Below are 27,383 nucleotides of genomic sequence, written 5' to 3'. Positions count from 1 at the left end.
CAGAAATCTTCTAGTGCTTACCCCTGTGAAACCTCTACCATAGAGTCTGGAATACTGAAGAAAAGAATATTAATCTATGATGAAGGGTTTTGTAACAGCTTCCCTAAGTTTCACCAAAAAGAAAGAGTCTGTGCACTCTGAAGTTGTCTAAACAAAAAAACGAACAAAAAAAAAAAGCCCCAAAAAAACCCTACCAAAACAAAAACAAACAAAAAATCCACCCAAAAAACCAACAACAACCAACCAAAAAACCCTAAAACCAAACCAAAAAAACCCCACAAACAATGAAACCATCCAAAACCACACACACACACAAAGGGAAACCAAAAGAGAAGAGGAAGTGAGAATAGATATAAAGCTCTAAGGCATTTATACCACTAAGAATGTTCCCCCCAAAATATCACAATATACTGAAATATTCAAAGATTCAGTGTTTTAGAAGTGTTTAAATGAAAAAACTGGATGTGTGTAGAAAATGTGTGCAAAGGTCCTTTACTTGATCTCCTTCCATACCAACCACCTCCCCCTGGGGTTCGAAAGTGGCTTCAGTACCAGAATGGAAAAGAAAAGAGGCAACAGGAATTATGCAACAAACGTGAAAGAGGGCAGACACAACTTAGAATAAATGCTCTTTTATTATTCAGTTTATCCAAACATTTCAGTTTTCTCTGCAAGATCTGAATCAGAGCAGCAATACAGTCATTTGTCCACTGTAACATTTCCATAGGAGCCAACGTGACAGACTTCATGCACAGGACCCAGTGCTGTGTTCAAGCCACATAAAAGCTGAGCCACATCCTTAAGAGCAAGAGTGAGAAATTGCTTGCAGTCATCTTTTCATCACCCAGCTGTGAGCACCACACAAAAAACCAAGAAATTTCTTAAGAAAGTGACCTTGTGTGATTGTCCATTGATAATTCATGATAACAGAATGCCACAATCTGACAACAGAACTTCTACAGTAGGTTTGGTATTTTGGGTTTTACTATAAATATTTGATGAGGTTTGTTTATTAGTATATTTGGTGAGTGTTTAGACATGAGGAAATTTTAATGTTTTGATAGATTTCATATAGAAATAGCTTTAATTAAGTACCCAAAGCTTTAGAAAATAAATGTTTCAATAAGATCTGATTAAGACATGTACTAATGAGAGAGGTATAAGAAAATGCAGTTAAAATATACAAATTTCAAGTGCAAAAAGAAACACCATTACTTCTCAACAGTTTAAACCTTCCTTCTCAAAAACCATCTCTCTTTCTCTAATAAAGCTAAAATACCAGCCTTTAAACAGGCAGCCCCACTATTCAGTTGGTAGGAAAGATACATCTATTGCACTAGAAGTACAAAGCTAAGAAGAATGCATAATATTTTATTCTTAAACTTATTTACAAAAATATATTGCACCAATCCATTTTCCTTTTTCCAGTTTATGTTAAGGAAAAGCCTATTATGTACAAAGTTAAAAACAGAAGTGCAAAAGCAGACTGAAAGAAACCAGCAAGAAGTTTATTTAAAATGCTAAATACAGTTCATTACCTGACCATAGCCTACATCCAGTATGACCTAAAACAACTGGTACCAGATACATCTGCAAATTCAGAATTCCTTTCCTCCTCTGCAGAACAGGCCTTATCTTTCACTCTAACCATCAGAGGGTCTACATAAAATGTAAAGGCTAATCAGAGCTTAGCTTAACAGCTTCATTTCTCCAGGGAAGTGATGCTCTTTTAGGTAAACTGAAAAAGCTCCATAGTATTACACATGTATTTGAAAGGTAGTGATGAATCAGGCATGATGGTTTTCATCCTTCCAAAACACCATGAGGAAAAGTTTGCTGATGTTTCAGGACTGATAATTCAAAGGCATTGCCAGTCCACACTACATTAGCACAGCATATGGTCCTGTCTCAGTCTACCTGCCACTGGGACTGTCATGATGCATTTCTGGGGTGTAGGTAAGGAGAACAATCATAACCCAGAGATGAAGCAAGGCCTGGGAAAAGAAAAGAAATAAATTTAGCACTGACAATCACCATCCACAGCAGCAGTAAATAAGAGAGTTCCCAGTGAGAGCTGATAGAACTTGTTTTGTATAAATATTTAAATATTTTGATTAAAATATTTTTTTCTATTATCAGATACTTCTAAAAAAATAATTGGCATTTGAACATTGAAATGCTAAACCAGATTCTGAAGAACCTATTTACAGAAAACTGAAGACTTTACACAAGCAGCAAAAATAAGCCTGTTTCCTTCAGATTTGTGTGGTCTGGTTTCTCTTTTCCCCCCAGCCACAGCAACTTCAGCTGTTCCCTGATATCCAGTCCCCAGCCAGCACACAATGTGATGTGCCTCGAGTGACTGGTAAGCCACCACTGCTGTGCCAACTGGCTGACACCAGACTGTAAGCCAGCCAAGCTCTGATTTCCTTCTCTTTAATGCAGGCACTGATTTGAGGCATTTTTATGAACTCTGTAGGAATGTTAATTCTCATTCAAATTTGGCTGAAATTATCCAATTAGAATAGAAGCTGCCTGGAGTGCAAAAAGGAATATATAACCCACATTTATTTAAAAAATATTTTTAAAAATTCAAGTTATAGTAGTCATGGTCAAGGTTTGAGCTGAAAAGGGGTAACTGCCACTGGCTGCCCAGCTCCTGCACAGCCACCATCAAGTTTCCCCTCAGACTGCAGCTTAGGCAGTAGAAGTCTTCAGTGTTTTTTGCAAAGCCTGCTTTTCCACGGGTCCTGGCAGCTGACAGGCACCTGCCCTCCAGTGGATAAGGGAGGCATTTCACTTCTAGCAATTGCCAGCCTGACAGTTTTGCCCGATGTGGGGGAGCAGTTTTCTACTATTTAAGTCTATCAAGAAAAACTTATCTTGCTACTTTTTCAGCTACTAGAGAATAGTGATCATTAGCCACCGAAAAAACACTAAAGTGAGGAGTCAAATATTAAAAAACCTCTAAAAAAAGTCATTTTCTTAAATGCAATGCATGTAGGCATGGCAGGTTAACCTTGGCAACCGGTCAGCATTATTCCATATTTTACTACTAGAATCTACTTTCCCAGGCCTTTAAATGGTAGTTACATAGGTGTCTTTAAGACTGATACTAAGAATTTCTGGGAAAAACTGAAAACTGCCAAGCAACATGACTCCAAAATGCTGTTGTAAAAGCATTATTTGGTCCACTTTCCAAAACCCCACATTGAGTTGTTAATGATAGCCTTTTGAGCATCAGTACTTCCATTGAAGACGTATTGGCAAATAAACTGGCTCTAGAAATCTTGCACTGAAGAGAGCTGACTCACCATGTAAATGATTACAAAGACTCTTGCTATGGGGTATCGCCTCAGAAAGATTCCCAGCCGAATGCTACACAGGTAGCAAGAGAAAACAAAACACACAATTTAACACTGAGCAATAAATTCTTGTTACTCTCATCTCAGTCACCACAAATTCAAACATTATGGCTTCGTTTCTGTCTTGAATTTTCTCAAATACACACAAGGCTTAGTTGTTGTCTTGAATTTTACTTCATGTACTCAAAACATTAAGTGGGGTGAGAAAATTCAGACCATAAAACCTCCTAATTTTTTCCCAATCACAGAAAACCTGTCAGAATGAAATTCAAGTACCATGGAAGCACAAAGGACTTTCTATCAAGGTATCTTGCTTTCAAAGGACTAAGAAGTATTATCAAATTTTGTTTTCTGTTGGTATTTGTTTCAAGTTTTGTAGCAGACCTTTGCTGTGAATACTGTCAATTTACCTAACTCCTCAGAAAGGGATCAAAGCAAATTTATTGCTGGATCCAGATTGACTCTCATTTATTAATTCCTCCAACAGATTACTTTGGAAGATAATCTGCTGCATTGGTTTAGAAGGCAGAATCTTGTCTTCATCAGGACTGAAAGAGTACAGCTGATACTTCCCCACTAATACACTCTTACAGTTTATCATAGACACAGTCAAAACCTCTGAAAGTAAAAAATGTAGAAAATGGATGCAATAAATTTGATATTTTTTCATAACTCAAGGAATCTCTCGCACCAAAATCTGTAAGAGCTTATTTAAATAATTGACAAAAATTTGCAAAATCTTAAGAATATTAACGTCACAGGAAAGCACAAGTGAAGTGGCTCAACACTTAGTATTTTATACCATACTTTGGCTGTGCTATTTTAACCTTTTCCCTTCATAAAAGGAGCAATTCACACTGACATGTGTCACTTGAACCCTGTAAAAGGATGACAGTGACTAGAGATGATTCCCTGGGCTCAGCCTTACCTGAAGTGGTCGATGGTGCTGGCAGCCTTGCGGACCCTGCCGTACATTCCGGCCACGCTGGCGTCCGCGTCCCCGAACAGGACGGGGACACTGCGCAGACGGGCCCCTGCTGGATGGGAACAAGGGCAAACAGTTACACAAGCTGCTGTCAAATAAAACAAACTGATGCTATAGAACAAATATATTTATAAATAATACACAAATAGTGATCAATATGATTGTAGTGTCATCAATTCTTGATAAACTTACAATCAAGTCAAACTTTGCTTCAACTTAGTATATTTTTAAAATTTATTCATTTACTAAATGGATATCTTGATATTCAATTCCATCCTGTCACTATTATTATATACATATATATATTATTTATACACCTAATAACTATTATTAGATGTATAAAATGATGAGCTTGATACTGGCACAGTTTCTCAAATTTTTTTACTCTCATACAGTGAAACTTTGATTAGCATTTCTGACACTAACTTGTACATTCAACAAATTTTACTTTATTTACATTTTTACTATGTATCAACTTCATTAAAAAATTTGATAATGTTACTTTTGTGTAACTAAACTCCAGCTTTCTGAAGTTACTTACAAACAACTCCAGCTTTGATAAGCAGAGAAAAAGTCTGGACTGTTATTTCACACCTCTTGGTGACTGTCCCTTGCTATTAAAGCTACTTAACATACATACAAAATGACAAACTTTGACTCTGAAAAGTAACATCTCAACACACGGGATCAACTGCTGGGGTTGTCCCAGAAATACAGGATTGACAAACCAACCTCATCAGAACCATCATATTTTAAGCTGCTTTTCAAGAAAAACAGAAAGCAAGGAAGGAAGAAATTAATTTCAACTGGATCAATTCTCAAAAGGAAGTATTCCATTCTTACTATCCTACCAAACCCTTTTTGCAAGAGAATACTTAAATCCTGTTTCTAATATTCAGTTTAAACCCCAAAATACAAGTTTATTTGCATCTGTGACAGAATTATTCCAACAGTGCCAGAGTCTTGAGAATTAAAGACTAAATTTGCTTTTTTAAATTCACTGAAGTCATTTGCTCACAAAAACAGAGCTTCTGGTTAACTTTATGATACTGGCTGCTGTAGAGAAGGTCTCTAGAATAAGTGGCCTAATTTCAGCACTTATTTTTCCTTACAAACTCACATTTCAGGGAAAGGCATTAGGAAACAAAATAGCCTGGACTGCAGAAAAGAGAAGAGTTTTAAATATTGTATTTCCTGCTTTACCTTCAGCACCATCAATGCCTGCCATGTTAATGGAAGGTCCATTGGCACTTGTGCCTTGGATAGCCTTCAGCTGCTGCTCGAGCCGTTCCAGTTGGTACACAAGTGAATTTTTCTCTGTGCTCAGGCTCTCTAACATGGTTTGCTTCTGAATTAGTGTTTCTGTCAGCTGGTGAAGCCGATTTTCCAATTCTGTCTGACTACTACTGCTTAGAGTCTTGTTTGTCAGCTAAAAAAAAAAGGAAAAAAAAAATCATTCTAAATTCAAACTCCAGCCAACTGACATATTACAAAGCTCTATAATAACCTAAGCTTTCAAGAACCAAGTCACTCCACAGCTGAATTTTTACAGGACAATGCCATCAAAACTATCACTGATGAGTGAGGAAACCTAATTTCAGCAGTTGCTAACTGTTTACATTACACAAGAAACTCTTTGCAAAAATGTATCTTTCTGTTTTCCACCTATAATCATATGAAAGTTTCTGTATAAGGCTAAATTTGACCACAACATTGAAGTTATGCCTCAGAGATTGTTTAAATAGCAATCAATAGCAAGTTAATCCAGCCTGGCTACCATACTTTCAACTTAGTATGTAAAAATGTTTTCACACAAAGAAGGAAACTCAGTACAAATAGGGAGACCTGATGCCATTTTACAGGAAAGCAATGAATGAAACGGGGAGAATGCAGGATATGTTGCAGAAGAACCAAGGCAGAAAACATGATTGTACTAGCAAATAGAAACTGCACGGCCAGCAAATGGGTCATGTGTTTGACACAGATGATGTCATTCGATTTGCAGAAAATACTTCAAGCAAACGGGAATCACCAGATCTGCCATATCTGCAATAGCTCATCTGTTCCTCCAGTCCTGGACTTCAGCCACCTTGTGGCATCATATCCCACAAAGATGTAATTTCATTAATGAAGAAACAGAATCATCAGGAATTACAGATACCCAAAATACAAACTAGGTGCCTGCAACCAGGCAGAGGCACGTGCAGGTAGTTCTGAAGTTCAGCACCACCAGAAAATTCATCTGCCAAAATGCTCAAGAAATCTGTATCACATCACAACCATTTCCAAATCCTGACATTGTAACTGCTCAGCTGACCACACCTGACTCCAGACTGCCAATTTCTCCATCAACAGCTTACTTTCACTGTGCTAAGGTAACTTAACAGAATGAGGCCTTTGCCTTCAGGTTGCCCAAGGAGACTGTGGGGGTTCACAGGTATGTGGAGGTTCCAAAAGGGATTAGACTGATACAAAGGAAACAGGTCCATCCACACAGCAGAACTTAGTAAAGACTCAAACACTAACAACCCTAATTCAACTGCTGATGATGAGCAGGTACACAGGAGTGAAGTGGCCAGGCTCACATGGTGGCCCCTACTGGCACTGGCCAAGATAGAACAGTGGGCCAGATGGATCACAGAGTCTGAAGGATACAACTTAGTTACAAGGATCTTAGCAGAATTCAGAATGACCTAATCGAACTCCAACAAGTGCTTTTAGTCTGCAAAGAGAAGAACATTGATCCAACACCCCCCACCAGGTCTAGCTGGGACAGTGGTTGATTTTCCCCCTCCTTTATATAAAAGCACATACAAGTATAAAATAGGCTATTTACATGGTTCCCTTCTTGTATTCCCTACTCTCAAAACTCTTTATTGAAAACAAGTACACTGTACCTCACACATATGCTTACAGGATTTTTCAGGACAGTGTAGTCAAATAAGCAGTTCCTATCACTGTTTTCATAACTGAAGGGGATAAAATTGTTTTCTGTACACACCTGATTTCTGAGCTTCTGAATTTCTTCCTCTCTGTCTTTTATTCTGCTTTGCAAAGTATTCTTTGTTCGATACAGTTCTTCTTCAGTATAATGAAGTTCCTATAAAATTTATCACAATCACACATAAAAGATTTTATACATATATGTATTTTTAGAGACAAACTCTAGTTATCTAGAGTTTCACAACAGAACACAAGAAAGCAATATGCTGCAATCAAATCCAAACTGAAATATTATCTTAGGTACCTGTCTGTCATGGACGGGGGGATGGAGATACAATAAGCAGAGTATCAAGACACAACCTACTGAGTTAATTAAATTCTTTTGTGGAGACTGCCCTAATATAAATATCAATCCAGACTCTCTTACTAGGACTTACACAGTTCCATTGGGACCAAAATTTTATCTTCTTTACACTTTCACCATTTGGTGCTATCTTAAAAGTATGTCAATAATGTAACAATTACAAAATACTTACAGGGTATCTGTAGTCCTAAAATAAACTCATTAATTCAAAATACCATTCCTTAAACATGCTTGAAAACCCTCTGCAGAGCTGTCTATAATTCTGTATGACATATCTTTCTCTAAAGTTTAGGATAAATTAACATAGCAGATATGAAAGGAGAAGGAATATTAGCAAAAAAACTAATAAAATTACTGAAGAGTAAATCTAAGTGTTAAGTTTTGTTACTCCCATGATTTAGTGGCTATTTTAGCTCCCACTTACAGACCTGTCAAGCTTATCTTTTAAATTAAGACAATCTTCAAACCACTATGACTTCAGCTGTCAGTTACTACAGAAAACAGATAATCCTGTTCTCCCTTTGAACCATCAGATGCACAAAAAAAACCAGCTCTACTTATTTTCCATCTTCAGTTTCAGAAACCTTATGACAATAGTTAAAGCAACTCCCAGACAGAACTGACCATAATTATATTAAGTATCAACACAAGCAATTATGTTAAAAGCACATGTAAATGGGTGTCATCAAAAGGAAGACTTCAGTTTCTGCAACAACTGATGTTTTTTAAAATTCACCTCACTCTTTCTATTGACTTAAAGCATATCCCTCAGAAGGGCAGGAGTAACAAAATACAACCTACCATCTGCTTTGACATAATAAACATCAGCTACCCATCAAGAGCAGACCTCGACTTCTGCCTTTTAATTAGTTCAAGCTGCGAGCATCCCATTAAAATGTAATTTCTGAAAGGATAGATAATCCTAGAAGATAAATTGTTCCTAGCAGATACAGAGGACTCGTGCTTTCTTCATTATCAATTCCCTTTACAGGAGCTTTTTCTTACAAGGAAAATTTTTAACATGCAAAGTATTTGTCCAATTCCTAATGCATAATAAGTTTGTTCACATGAAATACAAGTTTCCCTTTTTTCCCCGCTCTCTTTATAGCACAAAACTGCTTAAATCAAGGCAGATTTGCTCAAAAAGATGACACAACCTGATAGAATTCATTAACATAATTTTATCAGCAATTTGTCTACTAGAGCAGTTTAGAAGTAATGACAAATAGATTCAGAACTGAGTAACAAATGGATTAAATAAATTACTGCTAAAATTGGTACTACAATGACATTGTTTTACAAGCTACAACTTACGTATTAATTGAGCACAGGAAGATTCTCAATAGCCACTTTCAGTGTTAGGGTTTTTTGATATAAAAAATGTTACACTTGTTACTATATCCCTGTTGTTTGATTGTTTCCTTGTTGAATAAAATGCAATTCTGTGTCCTCCCTTAGGGTCCTGTTTATTCACCAGGATCTCTGTTCATCAGCAGTACCCAGAAGGCCCTGACCATTGCTTAATCTTGGCTGCACTTTCCTTGATCTAGTGGAGTACTAGACAAACAATTAATCAAACACTGCCCAAGTATCCAAATATTCTCTTAAGCCAAATGCTTTTCTCATGACACCACATGGGGCCTAAAAAGAAATCCAGCTTTCAAGAATTCCTTACCTGTTTTTGCCGTTCTAGTTCAGCTTCTGCCTCCTGCTTGGCCATTTTTTGTGCTGATATCTGCTCTTGCAGATCTTGAAGCTGCTCTCTCACTGACTCAGCTTCGCTTACCTGCTGTGTCTCCATATCCTGAAATAAAGACAAATATAACCACTTCACTAACATTCAGATATTACTGCAAATCTGTCATAGGTAACAGCAAAAAAAAAGTAGTATATAAAATATTTCCTCAAAGGAAAAGGAAGGTGTGGGTGTATTGGATAAATTACATTTGGTGATTTATACAGAATATTTTTAGTAACACAGTAATAAAATAAAAACATTTTTTTAACATGAAAAGCCTCTGCTTCTTCCTTTCTACTGTCTACAGGCTAAAACTGTGTAAAATGGGCTTGCATGCAGCTGCTGTGTTGAGCCCATTATGCCAGCAGATGGGCATGGATGACTTGGATTACAGTGCTTCAAGGATTAGTAGCTCTTGCAGAAAAGAATATAGGTGATGGCTAGAAAAATCACTATGACTGTTAGGAAAGAATTGTTTCCCACAAAAGAAGTACAGAGGAGTGAGGGAAGAGAGAAGTACAGTAATAAATACTAGAAACAACAGACCCACAGTATACAAGAGAACAGTCCTTTGTCGTAGCTAACTGCAAATACAGGTGTATGTAGGCACAGCTACCTGCAGCTCTGTTCTCATCTGTTGTATTTGCCCCAGTAGTTTTTGTATTTCTTCTCTCTGAGTGTCTCGCTCGTGTCTCAGTTCCTCCAGTTCCACCGTGCTTGCTGTATTGCTATCCAGGCCTTCAATACCAGAGCCTTCTTTTAAGCTGTTTATCAACTTTTCTTTAGACTGAAAAAATAAGTTAATGCATTATTTATAGCAGTATTGAAAAAGTGCTCAACTAGAATATGCTATAATGACTGGTTTATCTGTTCTTTTATCCAGTAATGACCCTACACATTTGAAAATGAAAATGCTTCCATATTGATAATTTTTCTGATTTTCTGTATGCCATAAGACTAATTTAACTGAAAGTCTGTGTTATCTGTGGGAGAGTGCAGCTTTTCTTCTTTACAAGTGCCTGGAATGTTAAACTTGTCATGGATAACAATTTTGGCCCTCTTGGTACTGAAACAGACAAGACGCACACCAACAGACACTACAGACAAATTTGACCCCTTTTTTCTCCTGTCAACAAAATCAAGAACCAAATACAGCAGTAACTTTTCAAGGAAAGAAGAAAAATAATTTTATTCAGAGTCAGCCTGCTGTTACACTGACATTGACTTGTGATTTTAGGCTTTTCATATTTACCAAGATGATTTAAAACATGTCCTTGAATATTTGACTAAACTAACTATTCTAAGAAGAGATCTCTATCTTCAACATCTTGCTAACATTTATAAACAAGACTCAAACCAACCACATCTGGACATGGTATCTTTGACATAGTACAGAACTTGGCACAAAATGCCTGATTTTGCTACTGTTCATATCACGTTAATCACAAGCAACCTTTCAGGACATGGAAAAATATTCTCTGGTTACATATTAACTATCCATTCTATGCTATGCCTCAGCCCCAGGCAGAACAGAGCAATATTCTTGAATCAAAAATACTGGATATGGAACAAATTGTAGATTTCATCTACTGCAGTTTCATCTATCTGGACTCTTGGATGTGGAACACACTGGCAGATGATGCACCATAAGCACAACGGCTCCCTTGGATTTTTTTTCAGGTTCAGGACCTGAACTACCATTTCAAGTCCATTCCATAACCTCATCTATAAACTTCAGTTTACATAAGGCAGACTGGTAGCTGTTCTACATATGTATCATTATAGATATGTCCCAGAACACATTACAGGTCACATGAAAAAATATACCACAGCTTAGATGATTTGAAGCATAACACCTTAAAGCAGTTTAAGCATACAAATCACACTCTATTTCTTCACAACAGTGCTTACCTGGAGAATGCGAGTAGCTTTCTGTTTATAGTCTGTCAGCTCCTGTTTTGCAGATTCTAGGTGGCTTTTAGTTACTTTGACTTGCTGCTGAAGCTCATCAGCTCGCCTCTTCTCATCTAAATACTTTCTCTCTGCTGCAGTTATCCCTTCTGCCAGGTTCTGACGTTCTGCTTCCACTTTACTTAGACGAGCCGCAAACTCATTCTATTAGTAATAAAGAAACAATATTTTGTGTTTAAACAGAGCCTCAACTTTAACCAGGAAAGAAAAAAGAAAGTTTAAAAGCAACTACACAGAGCACACCACCTCCTATCTACCACCTCCAACTTAAAGACTCATTACTGCTACGAGGGAAGAAACTCTGCTTGCTTAAGCAAGTAATAAATAATCCAAGTAAGAATATGCTTTGCTTTCCCTCACCACAAATAGTGAGGGAATAAATATCTTCCTATTATTCACATTTATTTAGCAAACACAAAGCAAGCTTGCTCCTCAAAAAATATTATCAACTGTAGTATGACATATTTTGAAGTACTGTAAAAAAACCAAACTAGACACTGATAAAGATTTTCAGAGATGTTATTATACATAACCAAGACCAAATTAAGTATAGAAAACATTCTCTATCAGTAATGTACTCGCATCTTTACCACAGAAGTGATCCTTCATCTTAAGAACTCACAGTAAAATTGTGGAAAAACACACCATGGAAAACAAAACCGATTGCCAATTTACTTTTCAAACATGTATTAACATTAAAGTTAGCATTAAAAAAACCCAGTAAAAATTGTCAACATTAATCCTCAAAAACTTTTACTCATGAAGCTTTCAAAATAACATGTAAGAAATAAATTGGCATCTCAAGGGTATTTAGTGCAGCAGACAGCAGCACACCCTTCCAAGCAATTAGTACCCTGAACAGTACTGAAATCAAACGGAGAAGAGAGCACATGGAACATCATGGATCTGATCTCAAAATCAGAGTCTTAAAGTCTTCCTGACTCATGTCTAACCTGCATTTGTTTGTAACTTTCTTGCTCTCGCTTGAGTGCAGAGTCTGCATCACGCAGCCTCTCCTGAAGAGTCTGAAGGGCTTGATTTTGTAAACTGCTTCCTTCACTGTGGTCTTGTATTATCCTGAAATAGAGACACACATTTATTGGAAAAATAGCAAGCCATTGTGATTTTTCGTGTAGAACTTTAACCTCCTAGTTTCCAGACCAGCTTTGAAAATTTGCCCAGTAGATTACTGCATATAGAGTACAGGTGTGAGGCCTGGAGTTAATGACTCACACTTCTCCCTGGCCTACAGTCTGGTGTATCCATATCCTAGCAGTGAGATAAGTTCAGAAAAATCTGTGTATTTGTGGATAAGCAAGTCTATTTTTCAAGAAAAAAAATTCATGGGATCTTCAGCTTCACGCCTCTGACACAAACATAAATACTTTAAACGAAATAGATTTCAATAATCAGATACCAACAGATGCCCTATTTAATACTCATTTGTCCTGTTTACACTGCCAGCTACGATAGAGCAGTTTCAGTGCAAACTTTAATCCTTGTGTTTCAAATCTTTCTTCATTAGTTTATTATTTTTTATTCTTGAAGACACTAAATTATCTACCTCGATTTTTTCCAGCTTATTACTATTTGCAGAATTCCAAAGTATGAAATGAAGAAGTACCGTGATTTTTCACTCTGCAGTGCTTCTAAAGCTTCTGTCCGAGCACTTAAGAGCTGATCAGCTTCTTGCAACCGTACTTTCAGCACAGCTAGCTGTGAATCTTTGGCACCAACAGCTTCTGTCAGATCATCCACCCGAGCCTGAAGGTCTCTAACCATCCTGTCACTCTTGGAATGGTCAACATTCCACTTCTCCACCTTCTCCCGGGATTTGTTCAGTTCTACAAAATAAGAAGTTTCTTTGAAATTTACAAAGTAGATATTGCAAGGTCTTTTAAGCAGTCAGGATGTAACTATCTTATTTCATAAAGAAAAAAATTAAATACAACCAAGTTGAAGTAAAACTGAAAATTTATAAGCTACTGGGAAATAACAAATGCCAGATTGGCTGTCAAAGCACAACCCAGAAAATTTTGGAGGTGATCTCAAAATAGACATTTCCTTCTGAGTCATACTGTGGATGACAGATTTCACCTGCTCCATCCTCTCAATGGCCTACTGTCAAATATCCCTGTGCCAAGAGAAATGTTTGTATAAAGCATCTAGTTTAATTCCAGTTTGAGTTTATTGTCACATAAAAAACAACAGAAAAATACACCAGTTGTGGATAATGCTGGAATACTTAGAAGCTTCTGTTTTCAATCTAACATCACACATTAAACTTCAACTGGATATAAAAACTTAAACATAACATCACACATTACACTTTAACTAACTAACACCACATATTACACTGAACTGGATATAAAAATTATCTGGCTTACGCAGTTATTGTGAAAAAAATGTGGTACTTCAATTTTATGCTTAACAGCAGGAGTTTGCTCTCTGTTTTATCATTTAATTTGTACTCATATGTTTTATATTTTCATTTCACTTGACTTTGAAGAAGCAAGTGATGTCATATTAAAAATACTAATTTTATATTTTTACTGTCAGTTTCTAGGCATCAGAGACTATGGTCTACTACAGCCAGAAACTAGTCAGTTTGAAGTATTCAAAGGAATTTGGTAATTTAAAAATAAGTATTTTGCAAAAGCCATTAAAATGCAGGAAATGCATTTTAAACATGGTATTTCCTGCCAGTGTTTTGTTAAGATCTAAGCTTTGTAACTAACTTGAACACACCATTTTAATCAACATTTGTTGTATCTTTGTAGTTAAACAAGCCTTTTAATTTCTCCCATCTCATTACACGGGAAGCCACACATGCAAAGGTACCTGGGGAGTTTTTATTATAAATACATAGAGCATTGTTTCCTGGTTCACTAGCACATTGCTAATGTTATAGCTGAAGTACCTTCTTGTGTTTCTTTGGACCTCTGTATTAATGAAGCCACTTCTTGATTTAAAGACTGAACTTCATTTCGCAGCAGCTGGTTCTCCAGGCGAAGGTTGGACAGCTCATGGGATTTGGAATCATCATTGGCTGAAAGGCTGGGGCTGGTTACTGCACTTAGTGATGAATCCTTCAGGCCATCATTCCCTTGTGCTCCCAGGCCAGAGTCTGAACTGTCTGGAGTTTCTGTACAGAGAGATGTAACTTGGAATGAATGCATGTATTTGTAAATTACCTTTCTATAAGCAGTAGTTCCATGTTCTGCATCAATGGTTAAGGAACAACAATGATAACAAATCAAAATAGTTCATGCTGAAATAGAATATGGAGCTGCTTCTCAAAAGTGATTGCACAAAACAGGACCATTTACATGCATCATGCAATGTTTTTGTTAGTACTGCAAGACAAAACATAATAGAAGTTATAAAATTTCTTATTACATATATGGCAACTTTAGGATTTCAAACCATTAACACTTTATTTATGACTTTCCTGCTCAGAGAAGTGCTCAGAAGCTGAAGAGTAACAGAAAACACTAAATATAAATGGCAACTAACTGCAGGAATTTTTAGTACAAACTCATTCTGGTTTTCATTCAGATTTTGCCAATGCCAATTTTGTTTTAAAAGAGAGAACAATAAAGGAACTCCTAGTGATATTCTGAACAAGTCCCCTGGAGGAAAGGAGGAACCAACAGCCTTTTCTCATCATGCACAACACACATCTTGGATTAATGCTGTGAAAGCTACAAATCCCCTGTAAGAGTCCTGGTTCCAGCACACAGATAGTGGGAAGCTCTGCAGCAATGTTAAGATAAAATGACATAGCAAGCAATGAACAAACAAACAGGCAACACAAACACGTTACTGCTGAATATTTACTTCCCCTTGTGATCATTAACCAAGCTGCCCCACTTCTCTTACCACTGCAACAGCCCCTAACACCCCAAGCCAGGGAACAGGGGCACACTATTAATTCTGAGCAACACCACACCCACAAGTAGCAGCAGTGACAGAAGATTTCTACTACATTTTCTCAAGCCTTTTTCCAATTAAAGGGATCCTAAGAAATGTCATTATCTTTCCTTTGATTTACTTACAGTTTCCAATTTAGGAAATAATTTAGGCTCATTTCTTTGTCTGGAAAACTCAATAGGTTAATTAAGCTAATGAAACAAGAAATGAGCCATTTATAGCACAGATTAGATTATAACCATGGGAATATACAAAGTATAATGTTAACTGGTTTTGTCTATAGCTAATATATCATAAGATACTTCAACAGATTCCGTGCTGAATATTTAAAAGACACAGATATATATGTGCAATGAACTTAGGAAAGCAGCATGTTCAAATCCTGTAACTGCATTCTTCCTTATTTAGCAGCTCCACAATGCAAACTCTGCTCAAAAATCCTCAAAGAAAATTCAACAAGCCACACTGAACAAAACAAATGTTTCTTAGGCACCAATCAGCAAGGCTGCAGAGACAGGTCTGACATATCTGTATTATTTATTTTTAGTAGCAAACCTTACTGAAGTGTCATGGACTCAGAAAAACATTCACATCTTTGGAAATTATCCCTTTTTATGTCTAAAGCTTTTCAGCATACTTAATGCAGTAAGCAAAACACTGGCATTTACAACACTTTACATGCTCAAAATGCTAAACAAATAATAAAGTATCCTAACTACATTATTAATAACAGAACCACTTGCTTCTATTTTCTAAAATAAATAACAGCAAAGTAGCACAGCAACAAGGAAGGAGGACAGTATGGTAGAGAACAGAAGTTCTTGACACTTCCCAACCACATTCTCCTTTGTGTGGTTGACTTGAGCCCAGCCCCAGCTTTTGACTGTCTTGCCTGGAGGCTCATTCAGGCCTCTGGATCTAGACTGCAGTCATGAACTACTTCTGGCAAAGCCAGAAGCTTTATCTCCCTGGTTCTTTCATGCCAGTGGCTCTACACCAGCCTGCCTGCATCCAGCTTCCTGGAGGACAAGCGTGTTTGCCAGCTCACCCTCCTGCATGGTGGAACAGGGAACACCTCACCCATCCCACATACTGCACTGGGCCACAGCCAACACCATCTCTGTGTGGGTGAAAGTCACTCCCCTCCCACGTGGCAACAGCAGCTATGCGCCCAAGAGACCAAACAAAAGTAGCACTTGTGCTTCTACAGGGGGACATGTGGGGCTGATGCAAGGTTTAACCACAGCTCAGAGAGGTCAGGCTGAGCAGCAGCAACAAGGCAGGTCCAGAGCACAAAGAATTTAGGTATTCATTATGTTGTCTGTCAAACTAGCATAGTATCTGGTATTGCCCCAGGGATGAAAAACCCTGAAAGGTCCTGCTGTACCTCACCCATCTGACATATTACCACCATTAAATGTTTCATGAAGTGACATGAAGTTTCACGTGTTACCTAGCCTTACCCTAGACATACTTGGGTTTTAAATATCTCTAGGTTCAAGACTATTTAACTACCATTGCCTTGGCTCCTGATGGAATTATCTTCAGTAGTTCTTGCACTCTGTGTACTGGTAGACACAGAACTAATGCTTGAAGTCCGAGAGTGATTTTGAAGAACAGGTGCCTTGCTCTTCTCCTTTTTAGAGTCTATCCTTCCATTAGGTTCTTTCTCTGAACTGTTGAGAAAATCAAATAGCAACTCATCATCAGGTTCTGACTTTTTTCTTCTCACAAAATGTGAGGCTGCTCTAGGTGTGGAAGCATTTTCTACTGTAGAAGCTGCCTCCAAGGATGTCCTACGTGCTGTTTTAATATTTGCTGTTCCTGCCAGGATTGTGGCCTTTTGGTGTTTAATATTTTCCGCTGCTGAGGAGATGTAGGCTGCTTTGGATGAGGTCTGGTATTTCAGTTCTCCAGTATGCTGGTGCACTTCAGAATACTCATTGGCAGAGTCCAAGTTCTTCTTATCATAAACTGCACTGCTTGATGTGTCTTTTTTGCTCAGAGCTGATGCAGCTCCTTGATCAACTCTGTTGAGGAGATCCTCTGCCTTTCCAGCGAGATCAGCAAGCCAAGACATGATGAGTGTCTTTCGATGAGCTTTGTACAATTAAAATTTCAGGACCATATACTGCAAAAGACAGAACAATTACAAATCAGATTGCTGCTGCTGAGGCAAGATGTACTGTTTATCTAAACAACTGGTGTGTTAAGCTATTAGTGCTGTAATTATTATAAAACTTTTATTCTGCTTATTTGGTATTTTGATCTTCTGGTAATTAATGGAAATAAACCAAACCAGTTTCTGAGGAAAACAGACAAACCTAGATCTTTAAATCAAGGTTATTAAAATCAGACCACTGCATCAGTTTCTGGTATCTTCAGCTGCTACGGAGTATCACAAAGAGAAAACAACTATGCCTTAGACGTCTGGCCTGAAAATTCCCAACTTGGATCAGGCCAGGATCTCCTCCCCCACAAACTCTGCAGCCCGCTGCCTCTCCCGTGACACCAACACGGCGGAGAGGGGCCTTCAACTGCACCACGGGCCTGCGACACCACAGTGGGGGCGTGCGCCTCTACCCCAGCTCCGGCAAGGCGACGTTCAGAGTGGCCCCTGCCCCCCACCCGCAGCACCGCCTGCCCGCCGCCCTCCCCAGGCCTGACCCCACTCAGGAGCGGCGGGAGCCTCAGCACGGCCCGGCCTCACCTCCTGCAAGCGCTGGGGAGCCCCGGCCCGAGGGGAGCCGTGAGGGGCCGGCGGTCAGCGCGGGGCCGCGGGCCGGGCAGCTCAGCCCCAGCGCTTCCGGCAGACGTGGCCGCCTTTCCGGGGGCGCCGCGCGCAGGCGCAGCGGAGTAGCCCCGCCCCCGGCGAGTTCGGGCCCCGCCCCCGGCGCGCTCGGGCCCCGCCCCCGGCGAGTTCGGGCCCCGCCCCCCGCCGGGAGGGAGCGGCGCTGGCCGCGCGCGCCCTCTGGCGGTGCTTTCCGGAACCTTTGCGGTGAGACACGCCCCAAACTGCGAATGCTGCAGGGTTACAGAAATGTCCATGTTGGAACAGAGCTCAAAGATAGCAAGCCCCGCTGTTGGCCCAGCACTGCCAAACCCACCAGTAAAACCACATTCCCAAGTGTTGCATACTTCTGACCGTAACATCCTTCCCTGTCATCTGTGACTCAGTGTCTGCGACCTGCAATACCCGAACCATTTCAAGATTTATGGCTATAATATCTCTTCTTTAAATGCTATTCTTAGTAAGCTGTTAGAGTGTACATAAAGTACACTTACGATGTACTTAAAGCACTACGCAAGGTTTTGTTGTTCATCCTCTCATCCCCCTTTATTTGTTTCCTCAACCTTCTACACCAACATATCACAGCTAACCACCACACTTGATTCTCAGAGAGTTTCTACTCATGCCTGAACTATCAGCAAGAATGTGAATGAAGATAACACTTACACCTCCTGCCACTTCAGATCCTCCTCTACGGAGGACCTGTTGTCCTCCTGATGATAAAGCTGAATGCATGGCTGGCGACTCACATCCATGTTTCCCCAGAGCTCTAGTTGTTATCTTGTCAGATCACATCTTACAAGTATTCTCTGGTTAAATTCACTGCTAGGCTGTTGTCAGGTTATCTGATTGTTATTACCTGGTTTACAGAAGTTTCCTTACATCTTATCATGGTAATCCTCTTCCATAGGGGAACATTCAATGTTTGGAAAGATTATGAAGAGTTCCTCTGTAGGTCAAAGGCTTCAAAATGTTTGTCTACAGTTCTGAATAATCAATTACCATTGGGCATCCTTAGGACTTAAGCCCAAGCAGGAGATATGAGCCCTGCTGCCTATTCAGAACATACTCATGGCACTAGTACTGGCATGAGTTAATAGAAAATCCATCCTGCCTCATTGCAGATTAAGCAACACATTGGAAATAATAGTAATAAACCAAATTAATTCACAACCTTCAACTTTTACATAGCGTGAATCAGCTGCACATAGACATAATTTTAATTAATGTGAACGTATCACCTTCTCAGGCACTAAGAAAAGCAGAGATTTTTAAGAGACTATTAATTACCAGTTTACACTTGCTTTATTCAACTTGTTCAGCCTTCAAAACACATTACAAATCCCTTCAATGGAAAATGTAGGTATGATTGTGAATGTTTGAAGTATTTGATCATTACACACCAAAGTGACATGAACAATGTTCAAAAGAAATATAAAGGGACAAAGCCAGTGCTGTAGATTACCTCTGTCTTTTACAGAGGGGGTAGAAACAAAGCATATTTCAATCCAGAAAATATTCTCTTGCACCAGTGCATCTAGCAAGCCCTTCTCTGCATTAGAGTCTGAAAACATGTTCAGGAAATATACCCACAGCAGAGATGCATAACCAGCAAAAGGAATTCAATTCACATTTTAAAATGTCCCATTCCAGTCTAGAGCCATTGCATGGTCCTTGTTTGACTGAATCATCTTACAGATGTAAACTAGTTTAGACAAGTAAATGGTTGGACAGAACTGCCTTTTATTCAAGATTGCATAGGCAGATTCCTAGGATCACATCTGAACTGCCCACAGTCTGAGAATTTCCAGTTCTTACAGAGGACATAATTATTTATCTCAAAGTAAATTCCATGGCAACCCTCTTTCCCTGCTCATACAAAATCTTTAAAACAGAGATCCTGTACTGATAAAGGGATTGGCTAAGAGTGGGAGAAAGTAAATCCTTTAAGCCCTGTATAGATTTTATTTTGAATTGTTCAGTCATAGAATCATTCCATACAATAAATCATACTTTATGTGTAACCTGGGAAACAGCTATTCCCTCTGAATGCTCTGATAAAATTTAACTCCACTACATTTCTCCCCCTGTTTAGTGTCACACATGTGGTGTGTAATCTTTGCAACTGCCTGATTTCTAGAAGACATAAAGGTTACAGCAACACTATTAAAATTTGTTCTATTTACATTTTGCCTTTTCACAATCACTGATTGTCTCCAAAAAGAATGTTTCTATTAATAAAATTAGGGAAAAAAAATAGCAGAAAGTTTACTGGCTGAGACCCTGAATAAGTAGTGATATCTCTTTCCATTGCTGCTTCTTTAAAAACTGTATTTTTATTCCCATAACTGATGTTCTCAGATTTTGCAGGGGGGTGAGGAAGATAGAAAAAGGAAAGAGAATGTGCTGCTTGTTCCACTGACCTATATAAAGTCCCTTATGCTTACTGTACCAACAGCTACTTCTAAGAATGCTGTGACTGCCAGGCTGAGTGGTGAAAATATTAAATTCTGTCACAAGGGGCATACAGCTTCATTAACTACCACTGAAAACTTTACAGGTGTCTTTTCAGTTTACAGGTGCCCTCTCCAGGGTCCAGGCCCTGATCTGAGATGCTACACATCTTGCTGCATAGTTTGACAGGTTCTGGCTGCAATTCTCTGTCTGCAAGCACAAAAAGGGAGAGATGCATATCTAGCTGTAGACAAAAAAGAAGACTTTCTGTACAAAGCCTTTAGGTTCCTATTCATACTCAAAGTAGAAGTAATTTTAAGCTATAATTTACAGACATTAATTTTGCCTATTATAGCTCTCATTGTAAGGAAATTTAAATAACGAAGCTAGAGAGTATCTGCCCAATAACTATATCACAGCAAGATTAACTCGTGAAAAGAAAATATTTGGGGCTTTAGGTTTGATTTTTTTCTTTTTATTAAAAAAAAAAAGAGGCAGGCTCTGCAGTTGAAAAAAAAATTAAATTACTATTTCTCACTTTGATCTGATTCACAGGTTCTTCATTGTTCATTAAGGTAAATTTTTAAGTAGAAGAGGCAAAACCAATACATAGTCACATGACTTGTACTAGGTTAATCTCTTCTCTAAGTATACTGAAATAGAGCTTTGGCAGTTAGCTTCTGTAAAAGACTGTGCTGAAAACCATAAAAATTGTAAAAAATACAGCAACAAAAAATAAAATTAAAAAAAAATAAAGATGGGTTATGTCATCCTCATTGAGCCTTCTTTTTCACGTGTTGTGATATTAATACACAACTACATATCTGGTCTAAGGTCATGCAGTATATTGGAAACATGCCAAATATCAAGGATTGCAAAATGAGGTGATGATCACTGGATGAGTTGCTACTTCAGCTTTTATTTCATTCTCAGCATGCAGTGTGTGGCCTCGTGCCATTGGTCACTTCAATGCACCCCTGAACAGAGCTTGCCCACAAGTTCATACTGCTCTCTGTGACCTTGCCTGACTGCGTGTGAGCAGAGAAATCAGGTCCTGCCCAAAAGGCTGAAACTGCTCTGTGCTGGCTGCTGTCCCTGTGTGCACCCCGCAGTAAAGGAGGGTGCACAGCCTCCTCCTTCAGCTGCCTCACCCACACTGCCAGGGCAGCCTACCTTTGAGCTGCCACATGTAGCTCACACACACACACCACATCACACCCCTGAGGCTGCTGTCACTATCGCCACACTCCAGTGGGGAATTGAAGTATGGTGAGGAGGAAGTAAAGGTGAAATTCTTCTCTGTGCCTGAACAGAGCAAAGCAGGTTTGGACCGGTCAAAATGTACAAACTCTGGGGATGGATCATGCTCAGTGCTAATGAACGTGTAAGAATTTTAATCACCAGCCCTCAATGCACTTCTGGGATCTGAAGGTATGAAACTTATCCAGATGGTACTGGCCTCTTAGAAACAAGGCAAAAATCACAGCCTTTTTTGAAAATAATAATTTTCTTGGTTGGAAAGGCCAGACAAAGCACAAATCCCTCTCTGAAAGTGGCCAGCTGCAACTAGTGAGGGAAGGTACACTAACAGGACAGAAAATATTTCTCAGCTACACTCTCCTGAGAATTTTGACTCAGGGACTTCCAAAGCCAAAGGGAATATCTGCATTTAGAAAGCCTTCAAAGACATTTTTGCTTTTTAATTACTTAATAATTTATAGAACTTTTCAAAGCATACAGGTACAAAAGCATCTCAGCTAGAGAATTTGTAAACAGAGGCACAATTCTGTTTTCTTTTGCTGGACCCCTCACACCCTCACGGCCCACCACCCCATCCCTTATAACTATCCTTGGTATCACTGAATGATTTATAAATTGAAAATTATCAGAAAGCAGTTCTTCCATAAACATGTAGCATGGAAAATGTTAGGGTAAGTTTGAGGGTGACTTTTAGAAGAACTCCATTTTAACAGGAAATTATGGACATTCATAACTCTGCCTAGTGGCTGTAACTGTTGGGACATGAGTTTACACAAGGTGCAGGGGTGCAATGCAATAGACCCTGGCTAGAACATGCAGCTGACTCATGGCTGGAATATTTGGAGTTAGTCCACTCCTCAGTTTTGCCCTGGAAAGGTTGCTCTGTCTCCACTGTTGCATCTTCACTTTTGTGTTAAAATGAAAGACACAAAGTTATGATGTGTATTGTATTTTATTCCTTCTTCCTCAGTGTAACTCAATTGTATTAGGAACACACACACACATTCTTTCAATCTCTCTGTTGTTACTGCTTGTATTTTCTTTTGTTGCTCCTATTTCTTTATTTTCCTGTAATAAATCACAGTCACACTCTTTCTGCAGAGTCCTCACTACCTTATTTTCTTCCTCTATATAAAAATGATAGAATTAGCATATTATTCTTCTAGCAGGAAACAAAGCCAGCCCTCCTAGACATTGCCAGAATTATCAAAGTTTGGATATCAAAAGTGTCTAGTGAGGTTTAAAAATTAGCAACTTAAGGAATACCAAGTCTGGAGAGTAAAATGTCATTTAATGATTCAGGGGGTTTTTTGTATACTGTCATGTGCCTTTCTTCATGCATTTTCATGACCTCAAGGTACTCAGAATAAGTCTTTGAAATGGTAGAAGTTTAGAAGTTTACCTCTAACAAGAAGATGGAATTTGATGCAAAGAATGTAAGACCAGCTCATGCTGTGAGTGCTGGGTGAAAGACACTGGGCCAGTCTGGCAACTTCCTGCCTTAATTGTGAATTTCATGGATTGATCCTGGGGTTGCAAATGTATAGATTGTCAGGGCAAGCTTGACCATAAAATGGGAGGAAATGTATTTTAACCAACAAAGAGAGAAAAGAGCATTATTCCTGATAGTGGCAATGGGCAATGCAACTGTTTGGAATCCAAGTGCAGACATCCGCAGTGATACTGCAAACATATCATATATTTAGACACTAATTGTGTGCAGGAAAAAGATCATTATCAAGAGGATGCATGTAGTGAAGTTTAGGAAATATGCCAGTCAGATATGAGGATACCCACAACTGTCTGCAATGAACTAAATAGAAGATAGAACTCAGCTTCAGAGAATCCTGTTCTGGCTATCCTATTTATAATTGGCTTCCCTCCCCCAGTTTTCTGTGGATATTCTGGAGGTATGAAAATGCTGATTAACTAGATTTGCAATAAATAACATCATTAAGCCTACTGCTGGCCATTATCTTATTTCACAATTTTTAAAATATATTCCCCATCGCATAGTCACACAGGTTATTTGGAAGCCACTCCCAGTAAGGACATTTTTGTAGTATTTTAACCTTTAGATTCTCACCCTTTTCCTCCTCCCTGCTTGTTTTCTCTAGTACACACTGTCATTCCCTTGAATTTCCTGATCATAGCGATATTTGAGGATATCACCTCACACCTACTTTATCCTATACCAAACTTTTGGTTTTTTCCATGCAACTCCCTTGACTACACTTCACTGCAAACACAGGAAAGTGTCATCTGCAGAAGAGGTGCATAAGGTTAGAAGTTATTTTCATTTTTTTCTGTAGTTTGAAAATAGAAACCTAACCTGAGTGCATTTAGCTTTTCTGATGAGTCTACTCAGCTCTCTGTGTTCAAGGAGGCATTTCTTCATTTGCAACTGACACTGTTTTGGATGTAGTGACCACACAGTCCTGCATTTAAACTTTCTGGAACATGCATTCAGACTTCCCCAGATATAAATACAAAAGTGTTACATGCAGACAGCTGAGGATGAGGATGTCTCTAAGCTCCATTTTCAGCAGATGTGTCTGTTTATGCTCCTATTCCCCCATTAATAGAGTAAATCTCAGTTTCTCCTTCCCCAGCAGAGTTCTGCTTGGAGAAACAACCTGATAGAAATATTACATTTCCTGGGACCTTGCTGCCTTTCCCCATAAGGCCCATAGAAGAAAGGAAAGACAAAAAAAAATACTTCTTTTCGTCTTGAAAGAAACAATGTTTTCTCTGATGCTGTCTCAAGTTTTCCCTTCTACTTGTCCACCTACTTTCAAGAAAAATGTAGGAACCCACTACATTGAACATGGTCAAATATAGTAAAACTGTCAGAACAGTTGAAGAAATCATGTACAAAACTGTAAGGATAAGATTTTTCCCTCATTTACTTTCAAAATCTATGTGTATATATTCCCCAAGTGAAGTAAGGGAACCAAATCTCTGAATCCCTCTTCTTTCCAGACTTGTTTACTTGTTTAACCTCAATTTATCTTCATGATGATATGCCTGGCATTTTCTCTTTCTCTCTCTCTTTCTTTCTTTCTTTTTCTTTCTTTCTCTTTCTTTCTTTTCTTTTCTTTCTTTCTTTCCTTCCTTCTTTCCTTTCTTTTCCTTCCTTCCTTCCTTCCTTCCTTCCTTCCTTCCTTCCTTCCTTCCTTCCTTCCTTCCTTCCTTCCTGTCAGAATTAATGTCACTTTGAGTAAGTGACACTCTTCTGATTTTCCTCCCAAAATAAGGATGAACATTGCTTTTTCCTTTAATCATTTGATAGCTAAGATCACCTCATGGTTAATCTATTACTTTTGCTAAGATGAGAATCTTCCCTTGTTCCAGACACACAGAATAACCATGTCTGATGTTTGCCCTTACAAGGCAGCTAGTCATGTGTCAGGGCTAGACTGACAAATCTAATCTCACTGCTAGTGAAGATGTGGAAAGACCAGGCTCAGCACACTTTTGCATTTATCATAAACCTGTTCCACTCTTCACCTTAAATATTAGCTTTTTCTTCCTAGAATTTCTTATTTTGTTTTGCTATTAGTTATCAAGTTAGTGCAACTACAAAGAATAAGCATTTGTTAAAATGTTTAAAATAGGCTAAGGAAGCTTAAAACGTAGACACCCTAAATATGATCAATTTCTGATGCCAGTCCATTCTTTCCCAGCTAAAATAAGTCCTTGACTCATTAAAAAAATCTTGATCTATTCAGCTGCTCTTAAAGGAAAGTGTAAGTGCAGTCCAGAGGGGCTTCCTGTACACTTTCTGAGGTATCTGTCTGCTAGATTAAAAGCAAAATCAACTTTGCAGCCCAAATTTTGCCAGCTGTTAAGTTAGTGGCATGGAACCATAAACACCTATGTTAAGACATCTCCAGAGTTGTGCCAAAAATCTGGAAAATCTCTTTTGGGGAAACCTGTGTGTTACCAGAACTATTACTGCAATGCCAGCACTGCCAGTCCAGCCTGGTGTCAGCAATGTTGGATGTAGGAGTTACAATCCTCTCAGAGTGCTCTTAGCAAAACAGAATCGGGGCTAAGCTGCCCATCCTTACCCTTTGGCAGCCTTCTGGTTTGTAGGAAAGCTGTTAAGAAAGAAACTACATTATCTGCAGTTCTGAAGTTTCACATCTTGGTCTTTTTTGGTTTTTTTTTTTTTTTTTTTTTTGGTTCTTATTTAGTAAACACGTTCAGAATTTGGTAGCATCTTAGATACCATTTGTAGTGTGCGGCTTTGGTGGGTTGCTGGAACTGCCTTCCACAGCATTAAAGTTTTGTTATGAGACATATGGGTGGTGGTTACTTTTCCTTTTTAGCACTGTCAGAGCCAGAGCAAATTGTTTCATAGCATCATAGGATGGTTCAGGCTGGAAGGGACCAAAGATCATCCTGTTCCAGTCCCCCTGCCATGCTAGACCAGGTTACTTAAAGTCCCATCCAACCCAGACTTGAACATTTCCAGGGATCCAAATCTTCTCTGGACAATCTGTTCCAGAGCCTCCCCACCCTCACAGCAAAGCATTTCTACCTAACACCTAATCTAAACCTGCCCTCTTTCAGTTTAAAGTCATTCTGCCTTGTCCTACCACTACAGATCCTTGTAAAAAGTCTGTTGCAATATAACAGTCTGTCTCCCTGCTCTTGTAGCCCCATAAAATACTGGAAGGCTGCTATAAGGTCGCCAAAGAGCCTTCTCTTCAGCAGGCTGAATAACATTTCATTTCAACTTCATAAATCCATCATGGTTTTACCTACTTACATGCTCTTGTCTTTTGAAAAAGATGATATGTACATTTGTTTGCACAGTCCATTTCCTCTCTCCCATGATAGCAGCAGTTACAAGGATCATGCTGGATTCCTGCTGCAGGTGATGTAGCTGCTTCTGTTTGAGCCTCACAACTGTACCTTAGAAACCTGTCTGCTCACATCACCCCACACGCCCAGCTATACCTTTCATATTTTTCCCTTAGACAAACTTCCCTCTCAATCCAGGACAGCTTCCTAGATTTCTAGCACAATCAACAAAACAATTTAATTCAGTAGTACGAGTCTGTGTATTACTCAAGTGTCTTCAGTATCTCCCTGATACATTTCAACAGAGATTTAGGATTCTTGTAGCAGTCTTCCCACGTATCTCACAAAAAAAGAACATCCTGCTGATGTTTACTAATGCAGAAGTTATAGATAAGTTATTTGGCAATGACTGTATTAGGTTTCTTGGAAGGGACAGCTGGCACAAGGTGTACTTACCTCCTGTAGCTCAGCTATGAGAAACACCTTTGGACTTAGATGATGGGTCAGCAATGCTTTTAAGTGATATTAGATATCCTTTAGGACAGGAGGACAATAAAACATAAGCATAACCCACTTGGCTACTAGGCTGGAATTAAATGAGGTGGAACTAAGATGCCTGGCTTGTTTTTTTCTTGCTGGATAATCAGCTGGTGATCTTTGTTAGCTCAAAAAGGTGATTCCTGAAGTGACCCGAATTCTAACACCTAGACTGTGTCAGGAGCCGCGTCAGGTCACTGGGCACGACTGCTCCAGAGAAGTATTGATGA

At 38.9% G+C, this 27,383-nt stretch overlaps 1 protein-coding gene across 2 annotated transcripts; it reads right to left on the bottom strand.

Annotated features, from left to right (window-relative positions):
- Nucleotides 1-616: 616 nt before the first annotated feature.
- Nucleotides 617-18,150, bottom strand: GOLGA5 (golgin A5). 2 transcript variants are annotated; one of them, XM_059850192.1, is made up of 13 exons: nt 18,010-18,150; nt 16,815-17,430; nt 14,287-14,511; nt 12,991-13,210; nt 12,320-12,443; nt 11,307-11,510; nt 10,012-10,182; nt 9,333-9,461; nt 7,352-7,450; nt 5,554-5,779; nt 4,294-4,402; nt 3,315-3,378; nt 617-1,994 (listed from the first exon to the last, which is right to left on the bottom strand). In XM_059850192.1, the coding sequence occupies exons 2-13, from the start codon at nt 17,377-17,379 to the stop codon at nt 1,914-1,916; spliced, it is 2,217 nt and encodes a 738-aa protein (XP_059706175.1). In that variant the 5' UTR covers nt 17,380-17,430; nt 18,010-18,150; the 3' UTR covers nt 617-1,913. The 2 variants fall into 2 exon arrangements, with proteins under 2 accessions (XP_059706175.1, XP_059706176.1); XM_059850193.1 differs by having other exon boundaries at nt 4,294-4,399.
- Nucleotides 18,151-27,383: the final 9,233 nt, after the last annotated feature.

This window comes from Haemorhous mexicanus, chromosome 6, assembly GCF_027477595.1.
Source record: "Haemorhous mexicanus isolate bHaeMex1 chromosome 6, bHaeMex1.pri, whole genome shotgun sequence".
NCBI lineage: Eukaryota > Metazoa > Chordata > Aves > Passeriformes > Fringillidae > Haemorhous > Haemorhous mexicanus.
The sequence above is the reverse complement of the archived record's forward strand: the minus strand, read 5'-3'. Positions and strand labels throughout refer to the sequence as shown.

Coding starts and splice junctions, on each gene's coding strand:
- GOLGA5 (XM_059850192.1), bottom strand. CDS start 17,379: ATGTCTTGGCTTGCTGATCTCGCTGGAAAGGCAGAGGATCTCCTCAAC. Junction 5,780..7,351: donor TTCAGAAGCTCAGAAATCAG/GTGTGTACAGAA, acceptor TTTTTTTTTTAG/CTGACAAACAAGACTCTAAG. Junction 3,379..4,293: donor AGCACCATCGACCACTTCAG/GTAAGGCTGAGC, acceptor CTACCTGTGTAG/CATTCGGCTGGGAATCTTTC.